The sequence below is a fragment of the Polypterus senegalus genome, chromosome 9 (genome assembly GCF_016835505.1).
Source record: "Polypterus senegalus isolate Bchr_013 chromosome 9, ASM1683550v1, whole genome shotgun sequence".
Taxonomy (NCBI): domain Eukaryota; kingdom Metazoa; phylum Chordata; class Cladistia; order Polypteriformes; family Polypteridae; genus Polypterus; species Polypterus senegalus.
In genome coordinates this window covers 127,961,324-127,975,281 of record NC_053162.1, presented here as the reverse complement: position 1 = coordinate 127,975,281, position 13,958 = coordinate 127,961,324, and the positions used below count along the sequence as shown (strand labels likewise).

At 37.3% G+C, this 13,958-nt stretch overlaps 1 protein-coding gene across 5 annotated transcripts in view; it reads left to right on the top strand.

The window, feature by feature from the left end:
• LOC120535772 (amiloride-sensitive sodium channel subunit alpha-like) overlaps positions 1 to 13,958 on the top strand; it is a 77,229-nt gene that overhangs the window by 53,286 nt on the left and 9,985 nt on the right. For all 5 annotated transcript variants that reach the window (XM_039763825.1, XM_039763824.1, XM_039763827.1 and 2 more), the window contains exons 8-11: positions 2,759 to 2,854; positions 8,264 to 8,381; positions 10,600 to 10,678; positions 12,394 to 12,451. In XM_039763825.1, the coding sequence (XP_039619759.1) occupies positions 2,759 to 2,854; positions 8,264 to 8,381; positions 10,600 to 10,678; positions 12,394 to 12,451 (351 nt within the window). The remainder of the gene's footprint in view (positions 1 to 2,758; positions 2,855 to 8,263; positions 8,382 to 10,599; positions 10,679 to 12,393; positions 12,452 to 13,958) is intronic.

Here is a 13,958-nt window from a genome sequence, read left to right as displayed (position 1 = left end):
CCCCACAACCCTGCCCTGGATACAAAGGTTAGGAAAATGGATGGATTATTATAATTAATAATTATAAGTGGCCTGCATGTTTGTGCGCATGTGTGTGTTTGCCTTGCAATAAACTCGTGTCCCATTTAGGGATTCTTCCTGCTTAGCCTCACATGCAGGTGGGATAAGTTTCAGCTGCGCTGTGACCCTACCCTGGATACGTGAGTTATGAACATGGATGAATAAATGCCTATAACATTTGTTTAGTTCTTGCCATTTGATTGCATGCTATGTGTATTCATTCTCTCACTTAAGTAAGTTTTAAGTAAGTTTGCATGTAAGTCTTATTAAGACCAAAAATAGTATATGGTAACGTCTTGTTACATAATAGTAAATGAGTAATAGATGTATTTTTGCAGTACCTAAACTGAAGTGTTATCAAAGCATGTATTATCAGTCTTTGATAAATAAAGATATAAGCACTTGCATATTGAAAGAATACCGGCCATCGCAAGTGTGTCTTTTTTGGTTATTATTGTCTGTTATGCACAGCATAGCAACAGAAATTCACATCTGGTCATCAACACTCAATAATATTGATACCAACACTTGAGAAAGACTTTCCAAGATGAATCCATGCCCCTGGGGCCAAGTATCTCCTCCCAGTTCCACAGGTTGCAGTGACGAAATTCCCTCTGGAGCTAAAACAGTGTCATAGTTGGCGAAGTAAAGATCACATCCAGTCTCCTTTTAAAATGGCCAAATCTCTCAACAATGGTTTTCTTTTTGCTCTTTTTCCTTCTTAAACCTACATGCTGTTTGTGTGTAATGTTAAGATGTGAATTAATACTCAGTAACATTCTTGGTTTGAAAAACATATGTATTTGGCAGGTTTTAAGGCTTTTTTTAAAATAGTGCTGTGTTACCCTTCGCCTCTATTATAAAGCGCAAAAGAGGACTAGTAATTTTTAAAATTTATAAAATTTGCTTCACTTTAGAACACCATTTCATGTGGCAAACTAATATATATCATGTTTGTAATGAAATAACTTTGACTTGAAAAATAGCAAACTTTCCCTTAATTGCTATCTTCCAATAGCATATTATTTAATCTATATCCAAAAATGCAATTTTGTAAATAAAAAAAAAAACATGATCAGTAATGAATGGAATTCGGCCATCAACAAGATGCATTCTTCATCAATACTGTATGTGCAAAGCATGATATAATTTAGTACTTTGCGCACACACTCAGGGTTGAAGTGATTTTTCTTTTTTTTATAACTGCGCTAGTGATCTTCCTCATGAAATTAATTTGTGTTATGGTGCATTTCCACATACTGTATCTGTTTTCATATAAAAATGCACACTAGTTGTCTCCATATAATGGCTATAAAAGGGTACTCATTCAAAGGAAACCTATGACATTTCACATGATATGAACATTGCAGAGTGTAGTCTGAGGAGATGTACAATTAGAAATTACAAGTTTAAAAAGAAGTAAAAACATCAGGTGGAATGTATTCCTTGTATTTATGCATATTCAAGCTGCTACAACAACCAGAAGGTCAATCTACTTGTTCATTTTCAAAACATTCAGACATGAGCATCAGAAGGCTTTGCACCCCAGGAATCGAGTTACCCAAACTATTCTCTAACATTTCAGTAATTATTTACTGCTCTGATGCTGATCTTTCTGATCATAAAATAGGTCATTATGATAGAAACTGACGAGAAGAATTTATAATTAATTTCAGAATTACGGTATTTGAGCGTTCCTCTAGAGTGACTGTTTCTCTTGCACAATTTGGCTCAAAACCTAATCAGCACATCGTCATCTCATAACAGGGTTAAGTTTAGAGTTTGGTATTTTTCTGTCCAGATGTTTTAGCTCTAGACCATCCTCAAGAAACGGTGACACACAGACACACACACAAAAAGACAGACATACACATATTATCGAGATATTGATGTTTTCAGTATCAGGGGACCCTAAAACATCAAGATCTATTGAAAACAGGAAAACAAAAGTTTTGTTTTTCACCCACAGAAGCAGGAAGCAAAAATGCTGATAAAGAGCCCCTAAATATGGAATTTTGGCTTAAAAAACAGCGGGAGGAGTTTTTTTTTTTTTGGCCTGCCTTCTGACTACAATGTTGTTTTCTCCTGAAACATTTTTTCCATTTCTTGGCTTTTCTAGGCTTAATTACATTCCTGAGCCCTCGTTTTTGCCTAAGTACTCAATATGGCTACCATGTAAAGTGAAAAAAGCAACAGTCTTAGTGTTGAGCAATGGGAAACATCATATCTAGCTTCAAAATGCAGGGATGGAAATGTATAATCATACTGTAGGAGGCATTAAATTAATTTGATAAGTATGAACTAAATATATCTCATCCAGTCTAATTCACAGTTTAACTTACTTCAGCCAAGCACATACAGTATATCTAAGCATAGTATATTGAAATATTAGTAAATTCCTTGTGGTAGGAGATTAATTAGAAAAAATATATTAATCAATAATAATAAAAAATTCAAGAACTTTTCCAAAAATGTGTTTTTTATTTGCAGTGTTTAATTATAAGATATTTCTTTGCCTATAACTGTTTTAAATGATCCATAAAGAAACTATGTAACTTTAATGACAAGTACATTATCTTCTGAAGTAATTCTGAAGCTGCTCTATGCCTAGCATGCATACAATCAATTTAATATGCAGATAACTTACAGTTTACTCTTTATTTAGTATGACCTGACAAAGTTGATTGTTCTGCTCTAGGAGGTTTTCCAGAGACTTGGAGGTGAATATGGTGACTGTCTTGATGGCACAGAAGTGGACATTGAGAATCTTTATGAATCCAGCTATACCCAACAGGTCAGAGAAAATATAATAAAGTAATGTAATTTGGGTTAATCTCTTGATTTTTGCCACTTTTCATTGTAAATTATGTTTCTATATACAGTATCATTTTAGTAAATTAGACTGAAGATAATTATCATATAAATATGAACTATCATGTTTTTGGCTGCGACAAAACAAAAAGTTTTGGTGTGACTTAGTACTTTGTATTAATTAAAATATAATCTGCAGTAAACTGTAAAAATGAATAAAGCTAAGGGTGCATGGCTCTCATGTCAAAATGAAATATCATAGCATATGTCATTTTGATTATTTTTTTTTATAATTACTGTTGGATATGTAAATTATAAAAAAAAAATCAAAAATTGTTTCTTCATGCCATTCCCAAGCCCAGATAAAAGGGGAGGGTTATGTCTGGAAGGGCATCTGGTTTAAAATTTTGTCAAATCAATATGGGGACAACAATATAAATTTCCATACCACATCCATTGAGCCCTAGGTTAACAACAACCGCCACCAGTACTGTTAGCCAACAGGGTGCTGGCGGAAATTGGGCTACTGTTGGCCGAAGAAGTAGAAGAAGAGGAGAGAGACGTGTCCTGAGGCAGGAGGACAGGAGGAAAGTAAAGAGAGTGGAACTGAGGGTAGGAACTTTGAATGTTGGCAGTATGACTGGTAAGGGGAGAGAGTTAGCAGATATGATGGAGAGAAGGAATGTTGATATATTGCGTGTACAAGAGACTAAATGGAAGGGGAGTAAGGCCAGGTGGATTGGAGGTGGATTCAAATTGTTCTATCTTGGTGTGGATGGGAGGAGAAATGGGGTAGGAGTTATTCCGAAGGAACAGTACGTCAAGAGTGTTTTGGAGGTGAAAAGAGTGTCAGGCAGAGTAATGATTATGAAGTTGGAAATTAAAGGTGTGATGATGAATGTTGTTAGTGCAAATACCCCGCAAGTTGGGTGTTCAATGGATGAGAAAGAAGATTTTTGGAGTGAGTTGGATGAAGTGATGAACAGGGAACCCAAGGGACAGAAAGTGGTGATTGGAGCAGATTTCAATCGTCATGTTGGTGAAGGGAACAGTGGAGACAAGGAGGTGATGGGTAGGTATGGTATCAAGGAGAGGAATGAAGAAGGTCAGAGGATAGTGGATTTTGCCAAAAGGATGGACATGGCTGTGGTGAATATGTATTTTAAGAAGAGGGAGGAACATAGGGTGACGTACAAGAGTGGAGGAAGATGCACACAGGTAGATTACATCCTATGCAGAAGAGCTGATCTGAAGGAGATTGAAGACTGCAAAGTGGTGGCAGGGGAAAGTGTAGTTAAGCAGCATAGGATGGTGGTCTGTAGGATGACGTTGGAGATCAAGAAGAGGAAGAGAGTGAGGGCAGAGCCAAGGATCAAATGGTGGAAGTTGAAAAGGAAGACTGCAAGGTTGAGTTTAGGGAGGAGGTGAGACAGGCACTGGGTGGCAGTGAAGAGTTACCAGACAGCTGGGAAACTACAGCAGATGTAGTAAGGGTGACAGCAAGAAGGGTGCTTGGCGTGACATCTGGAAAGAGGAAGGAGGAAAAGGAAACCTGGTGGTGGAATGAGGAAATACAGGAGAGTATACAGAGGAAGAGGATGGCAAAGAAGAAGTGGGATAGTCAGAGAGATGCAGAAAGTAGACAAGAGTACAAGGAGATAAGGCACAAGGTGAAGAGAGAGGTGGCGAAGGCTAAAGAAAAGGCGTATGATGAGTTGTATGAGAGGTTGGACACTAAGGAGGGAGAAAAGGACCTGTACTGATTGGCTAGACAGAGGGACCGAGCTGGGAAAGATGTGCAGCAGGTTAGGGTGATAAAGGATAAAGATGGAAATGTACTCAGAAGCGAGGAAAGTGTGTTGAGCAGATGGAAAGAGTACTTTGAGAGGCTGATGAATGAAGAGAACGAGAGAGAGAAGAGGTTGGATGATGTGGAGATAGTGAATCAGGAAGTGCAATGGATTAGCAAGGAGGAAGTAAGGACAGCTATGAAGAGGATGAAAATGGAAAGGCCATTGGTCCAGATGACATACCTGTGGAAGCATGGAGGTGTTTAGGAGAGATGGCAGTGGAGTTTTTAACCAGATTGTTTAATGGAATCTTGGAAAGTGAGAGGATGCCTGAGGAGTGGAGAAGAAGTGTACTGGTGCCATATTTAAGAATAAGGGGGATGTGCAGGACTGCAGTAACTACAGGGGAATAAAATTGATGAGCCACAGCATGAAGTTATGGGAAAGAGTAGTGGAAGCTAGGTTAAGAAGTGAGGTGATGATTAGTGAGCAGCAGTATGGTTTCATGCCAAGAAAGAGCACCACAGATGCAATGTTTGCTCTGAGGATGTTGATGGAGAAGTATAGAGAAGGCCAGAAGGAGTTGCATTGCGTCTTTGTGGACCTGGAGAAAGCATATGACAGGGTGCCTCGAGAGGAGCTGTGGTATTGTATGAGGAAGTCCGGAGTGGCAGAGAAGTACGTAAGAGTTGTAAAGGATATGTACAAGGGAAGTGTGACAGTGGTGAGGTCTGCGGTAGGAGTGATAGATGCATTCAGCGTGGAGGTGGGATTACATCAGGGATCAGCTCTGAGCCCTTTCTTATTTACAATGGTGATGGACAGGTTGACAGATTAGACAGGAGTCCCCGTGGACTATGATGTTTGCTGATGACATTGTGATCTGTAGCGATAGTAGGGAGCAGGTTGAGGAGACCCTGGAGAGGTGGAGATATGCTCTAGAGAGGAGAGGAATGAAGGTCAGTAGGAACAAGACAGAATACATGTGTGTAAATGAGAGGGAGGTCAGTGGAATGGTGAGGATGCAGGGAGTAGAGTTGGAAAAGGTGGATAAGTTTAAATACTTGGGATCAACAGTACAGAGTAATAGGCATTGTGGAAGAGAGGTGAAAAAGAGAGTGCAGGAAGATTGGAATGGGTGGAGAAGAGTGTCAGGAGTAATTTGTGACAGACGGGTATCAGCAAGAATGAAAGGGAAGGTCTACAGAACGGTAGTGAGACCAGCTATGTTCTATGAGTTGGAGATGGTGGCACTGACCAGAAAACAGGAGACAGAGCTGGATTTGGCAGAGTTAAAGATGCTAAGATTTGCACTGGGCGTGACGAGGATGGATAGGATTAGAAATTAGTACATTAAAAGGTCAGCTCAAGTTGGATGGTTGGGAGACAAAGTCAGAGAGGCAAGATTGCGTTACTTTGGACATGTGCAGAGGAGAGATGCTGGGTATATTGGGAGAAGGATGCTAAGGATTGAGCTTCCAGGGAAGAGGAAAAGAGAAAGGCCTAAGCTAAGGTTTATGGATGTGGTGAGAAAGGACATGCAGGTGATGGGTGTAACAGAGCAAGATGCAGAGGGAAGAAAGATATGGAAGAAGATGATCTGCTATTGGCAACCCCTAATGGGAGCAGCCAAAAGAAGAAGAAAAACTGTTGGATATGTAAATGGACATAACAAGTAGCAGATTACAGCTTAGAATGTAAAGATGCCTAGGAACTATGAGTTACTTTTGTTTAGTTTATTTACCACACATGTTGTCAAAACGTCAGAGACACAATACATGTTATAGAGTACATAATGTTTTTCACAAAAATAATCACAACATATATGACTCGGTACTGTACATAATGAAATGTATGTTATCCCGTAGTCTTACTGTCAGGCAAGTTTCAAAGATAACATGTGATAGCTCAGTGCTCAAAGCTCAGCTAACCATTGAGTCCAAAAGCATCAAGCTGTGTTGGTGAGGAAGACATTCACATCATATTCACATCAGGGAGAAATTAGTTACTGGGTTATAAAACAGACTCCAAAGTGACATGAATCAGTAGGTCAGTGGCAGCAGGTAGAGAGAGGCACACACTGGTGCCTTGTGTTAATTCACAGGAAGATCAGTGTACATTTAGAGTCTGTGCAGTATATCACATCAACCACAGATAGCAACAACACCCAAAGTGAATCGTATCTGTTCTATTTAATGGAAATAGAAAAGAAAAATCTGTCTTTACCAATTTCATAGCACAGTGCCATTACCTCTATCTCTTTCTCTGTTTCTCTGACATAAGTGTGTTATCTGATGTTGGTGATGTTCACAATTTGACTCATGTTAGATTAAAACACATGAAAAGCCAGGTTTTTTCATTACCATAAACAACCATCAGTTCGGTAAAAAAGAATACCTAAAATACAACACAGAACAAAAACAAACAAAACTGAGGATGCAAAATCATCATATTAAACTGGTGCCATGTTAGCTTAGCTAGATACTCAGCTTATAATTGGTAATAATGGTAGGAAAGGAAATTAATATTTAAAAATTTTTTTTTCATTTAATGTATTAAGCATGTTAAATATAATGGGAGTTAACACGTTGTTGTCCAATTTATTAAAAATGGATGTGCATTTTGTATGGCAGATTTGAATATATTTCACACTGTTGCATTTATAATTCATCAACCTATTTTTTATGCTCTTTTGCCACACTTAACATATTATGTATTCTGTGTGTAAAATTAATTTATTTCAAGTGTATTGGCAATGCAGTTATTAGTGCTGCTGTGCCACACATTTGTCATCTCGAAGATACACAACTGGATAAAATAAGTCCATGAAAGGAATGAATGGTTAGATGGGCAAATTAATAAACACTTGTTGCCCAACATATTGGTAGTTCTGTTCTTGTTTGCTGTTGTTTGTCACCTGATTATGACATACACATGCATATAGCTTGTCAGACTTTACAGCACTTGAATTAGTAGTAGTAGTTGATAGTATTGACAAAGAGAGGCTGACATTATGAGTAAAGGATGAATGAGATTTGCAAGAGGTGTTGTCCCCTGCAGATTATAAAATTGAGGCAATCTTATTGGAAATCTCTTTAAATGGAGGTCTTCTAGCGTGAATCTTTTGTTCAAAAGATGACAAAGATGGGCTCTGCAATAAAATTTTGGAATCCTCTAACATCTGCTTCAACAACACTGCCTGGAGCATCAACAGATGGATAAACAATACTGCACCTCTTGTATACATTGTGCACATGTTACAGTTTTGCAGAATGACGGCAGCAGTAACCAACTCAAAATTTGCAACCTCCCTTTTTTAAAAGTGTGGATTGGAGTATTACTAGGGGAACTTTACTATTGACCTCTAACAGTTTCTTGTTTAGCCAGCAGAAGAGACTGTTTTAGATTTTTAAGAGTTTTGATAGGTGGAGGACTGTTTTGTGTCTGTATTTTTTCTTCTGTGTTGCTTAAACCCTTCACCTTTATGTTTTTTTTTTAAAGAAGGCAAGGAAGATTCTTAATACACTTTAACTTGACAAATATGACAAAAAAATTAGCATTTCATGTACACAGATGATAAACATCTTGATTTCTATTTGCAGGCCTGCATTCGCTCTTGTTTTCAGTTGATTATGGTGAAACGCTGTGGGTGCGCATACTACTTTTATCCTTTACCAAAAGGAGCATCTTATTGCAACTATAACAGACATATTGCCTGGGGTAAGAATATAAAACACTTTTATAAGTTTGTACTCTTGTATTAAATAGTTGTTAATATATTACTAAAGAATGAATGAAGAAAATCATTCTGTTGATCAATTAAAAAGTGTGTACTGAAGACAGGAATATGAAAGCTATTCTTCATGTTTTAATACATCTTGTGATATTTAAATTGCATGTGTTGCATTAGCACAAAATAATATATAGTGTATCACAACAAGGTTTTTGGATATAGGAAAACATGTTGAAGAGATTGGAGAGGGTATTTTCCTTTTAAGTTTGCAGTTGCTGGAATAAATAACAACATGTATTTAGCCTTTTCATTCAGCTGTCTTTGAAAGGCAGCTGATCCTTCTTTTTCATTCCTGATGTCTTGTTCTTGCTCTCCCATCTTGACCAGTAATTTTGATTACCTGGCATGTCATTTGAAAGTCAAGTAAAATGTATATAATCCTTATTTATGAGGTGTAATTTGTGGGGGAATAATAATTCAATATTAACTGTTCACTCAGTACAGTAAAATAACTGGCTGAATGACACTAATCTCTTTATGTTTAATCAGATGTGTACCTCTAACAAAACTCCTTCAAACACAACACAAATAACCAAAATAAAAAATGAGCATGGTATACCAAGTTAATTATAAATACAAACTACCAATGCCATAATAATGTGTGCATTTGGTATGGAGAGACTGTGGTTCATTAGTAGTAGTTTCTTGTCAGAGAGAGTGGAGTGTGAAAATAAGCTTAAAAATTAGTCTGTCAAATAATGTGTTTCAGATGAGCTTTAGTTCAGTCAATGAGATGTCTCACGGTGTATTATGTCATTTAAAGCAAAAAGTCAAGAGATTAGTGGTGCAGTACTGTATGTACGGAGTCTAATCTGCATTTTATCCCCATGACTTGCTCCTTGTTCAGGGTTGATCTTTACCTTTTGCGTGATGCTTTCAGGTTAGATTTTAGCCCTCTGCCTACCTAAACTGGAGATAGCAGACTCTTAATAGAAAGACAAATCAATGGAATTAATTTAACATATTTTGAGTTTAAAAGTATTCACTGGGGAGGATAATAGTACAATTTCTAAGGTACTGAAAATCCATCAACATGGTAAAGAAACAATGACCAAAAAATATGCAGCTTAATCCACAATAAAGTGGCATAAAAACAAACACTTTCATGTTCTCAAGGAATGTGCCCAATCACCAAACCAAAATCTAACTGACAATGTGCAACATCAGGCAGACTGAGCAAAGAAAAAGAGTCTGAACTGACTTATAAAATACATTCTTTCTTTCTTCAACCAACTATTAAATACTTTTTACATGTGCTTTTTTTATTTAAATAGCTTTATAACAAGAGACAGGGTTAATTTTAACTTTTTCTGATGATTAATGCTAAAAACTCAGAAATAAATATATTAGAATTATCCAACCTGCTATATCCTAACACAGGGTTATGGGGGTCTGCTGGAGTCAATCCCAGCAAACCGGAGCACCCATAGGAAACCCATGCAGACACGGGGAGAACATGCAAACTCCACACAGGAGGACACAGGAAGCAAACCCCAGTCTTCCAACTTGCGAGGCAGGAGCGCTATCACTGCACCACCATCAGGGCCGCTGCTGGCCAAATGGGTTCCCTAAGCAGAAATTTACTTTTGTGCCCCCTCCCCCAAATATTACGGAAGTAAAAATAAAATAATAAAAAAAGCACCTACTATAGGGGCCAAAATAGAACTTTATTCAAATAAAAGTAAATACATGAGGGCGCGCGCGTCATCACATGTGCTTAGCCTACTCTGCGTTCACCGTAAAATGCAATATATACGTTTATATTTTTGTTTATTTGTATATGTATATTATTAATATTAATTTATTATTATAATATATAAAAAGGATTTTTTTGAGCAGCTGGGATGGTGCCCCCCTGGGAGTTGGTGCCCTACACGGACTGCGTACTCTGTGTATAGGGAGTGGCGGTACTGGCCACCGTGCCGCCCATTAGAATTATTTATTGCAAAAAGTGAAAGCATCTAAGGGAGGGGAATTATTTTACAGACACTTAATGAAGACAAATTAATCTGTATACAGAAATGAAAAATAAAAACAATGTACAGTACTATTCACTTGATACATATTTATGTATAGATTTTTATTTGGGTTGTTGCATATGCAATTACTTATCAATGCATTTATTATAATTTTCTTTTCTTACAGGGCACTGCTATTACAAACTGTATAATGAATTTTCCTTGGATAATTTAGGCTGCTCTACTAAGTGTCGAAGACCATGCCAGTAAGTTAAGAGGAGATATTTTCTATGGGTTCGCGTTTTGGGTCCTGCCTATGTGGTGGCACTTTGAGTAGTAAGAAAAGCGCTAAATAAATGTATTCATTATTAGCATTATTATCATTTAGTTTTTTCTTGTGAAAGTGAAATATCAAATCAATAAACCTAATTAATCTTAGAATCAGTCATGCATAATCTTAAAAAACAGTACCTTCTGCTATAATCTTATCTCATTGTTACATGTTGACTATTAAATCAAAATAGCTTGCACTATCAATTACACTGTTTACCAGAATGCTAGGTAGGTGAGCTCTTTCCCTGATATTATACTATTTATGATAGCTATGTATCTGTATGTGTGTCTTCTAAAATACATTTGGTATTTGTACTCACACAGCAGAATAAAACCATTCTTATTGGATATGGTCAGGAAGTAAGTTAGTAAAAACCAAACAAAAATATCAAAAGACAATAGATGTAGCTTCTCTGTGCTACAGTGTATATTTCCACTTTGTATTGTGCTTCCAATGGGTTTCTTGTCTTTCTGTTTTTTTGTACTATGCATGTACCTTGTGTCAATATATTGGGAGAGAGTTCAGTACCGTATAGGTCCTTGCCTTTTTTGTAAGAGCTGCAACAGACATGATGTGCTAATTTATTAAGAGATTTCTTATTAAGGAATATTCGCATGTGTGAATCTGAAAACCTCATCAAAATGCAACATTTCAGTGACAAACAATTAACATAATATAATGTTGATGTTCACAGTTATTTCAAGAGTGGTCTCAAATGAATGCGTAAGGTTTAATCACAGTAACATAAAAAACATGTGTTGTGTTGGTTAAACAGAGCAACACTGCGTCCCTATAAAAATCTTCTTACATACTTTGAACTTCATCAGTTTAACAGTGGTTAGGGTTAATTTATTTTTAAAACTATGCAATGCAAACTAACAGCACAAATGCCACCCAGTCAGTACATAACACATAAACAACCACAGCAAACGTGTGCATGTAGATGGTAACGTTTACAAGTTAAAATTTATTTAAAATGACACCCTTTTACATAAATAGACTGCAAGAATTACAATTTTTTTTTATTGAGTTTCAAGTGGCCTGAGATCTGACTTCTTTGAATTAAGTGCGAGCAACTCAAGCAAAACCAGGCTCCTGATTGACCCTGATTGGGTTGCATCAAAACAATCTATCGCCCTTTCTGTTCAGAGGCTGCTTTGTTTCCTTTATTAAATTCATTAAGAAATTAATTCATTTTGGCATTTTCCTGAGGGCTATGATATACCTTTGCAATATGATTCTTGTCCTCTCCAAACATATAAGCTAAGTTTTCTGTCTACACAAATTGTGCAGTTCCATGTGTAAGGGCAGGAAATGCTTATCAGTTACCAAAAGCAACACAAACTGGGGGTTTGCTGTATTTTGGGACTATGAATTAAATCAGAAGGGTGATTATTGAAATACTATTATTAGTTCTACTATTATTATTGAAATAAATATAGCAGTTCAAATTCTAATGGAAAAATGATACCTCCAATGACCCCTTTAATTCATCTATCACTAACAGTTTTGTGAAATTCTTTTTCTAATTTTCAGCTCATTTTCTCAGTATTTCTTCAAGGCAATTCAAATTAAATTTAAAACAAATACTTCTGAGCTTATGTTATATCTATATACATTCTTTATGTACCTGTTTCATTTTTTCAGAGACATTGAATATACAATGACTGCTGGATATGCCACTTGGCCAACAAAGGCATCAAAAGTAAGTTTATTTAAATTGGTCAGTAGATAGAATACCAGATTCAGTTTTGTTCATCTTAGTACAAAATAATAACCGCTAGGTTTTCTGAACATTGCTTAGAAAAGGTTCATGGCAATGAGTTTTTGTATTTGCAACTGCACAATTTAGAAGGGATTTTTTTGCATTCAACTTAAATAAAGTATCATTAACATGTCTACAACTAACCAACTACACCATGCTGACTTTGTAGACCTAGTTGCACAATTTATTGCCCTTTTACCGATAACACAATTTGTATTTTTACATACAATACTATGTACATACAGTAAGTGGATATCACCTGATCATAAATCTAATAATATCCAACACAATTATTTTATATATTCACATTATCCATCCATCCATTATCCAACCCGCTATATCCTAACTAGAGTGTCACAGGGGTCTGCTGGAGCCAATCCCAGCCAACACAGGGCACAAGGCAGGAAACAAACCATGGGCAGGGCACCAGCCCATCCATCCATCCATCCATTTTCCAACCCGCTGAATCCAAACACAGGGTCACAGGGGTCTGCTGGAGCCAATCCCAGCCAACACAGGGCACAAGGCAGGAACCAATCCCGGGCAGGGTGCCAACCCAACGCAGGACACACACAAACACACCCACACACCAATCACACACTAGGGCCAATTTAGAATCACCAATCCACCTAAACTGCATGTCTTTGGACTGTGAGAGGAAACCGGAGTGCCCGGAGGAAACCCATGCAGACACGGGGAGAACATGCAAACTCCACACAGGGAGGACGTGGGAAGTGAACCTGGGTCTCCTAACTGTGAGGCAGCAATGCTACCACTGCGCCACCGGGGCACCAGCCCACCGCAGATATTCACATTATGAAAAATTCAACTTGTAAATTCACCAAAATCATATTCATTAAAATATGTCATATAACTACCTAAGGCAATTACACTACATCATTTTTCAAGTGAATTTCAGTTGCAGGCTTCATTTACATAGTTTCAGTGTATCTGGGGCAGTTGAGGCACACTCGCATGAATACCAGTCATGTAGTCAGATATTTCCAATGACTTGGTCAGACCAGTCACCGACTTGCCCAACAAAATTAAACAGATTTTATTTAGTCTTATATGATAGTGACAGCTCATGTGTTTATGAGAACTGATAGTCAATGAGCACTTACCCCATAGTACAATAAGGAAGATGGGTGTTTTGGAAAGTGCAAACAGAAGAGATGATTGTTGGTCTGATTTTTTGTGCTGGATGTACCATGATAGATTGCAAAAAACTGAACTCACCAAACCTGGTAAACATTTGTGCAGGCACTAGCAATGTTCGGCAGCATGTTATTGGCTGTTACCATGTAGCTAGCTCGCAATACTTTGGAAATTTGAAACTGTGTTGAAAAGTCTGCATGAACTCACATACTGTAATTTGTTATCCCATTTAACACTCTCAACGCACTGACCCATTAAATGCAGTCATCAAGTTTGACATCCCTTCCCA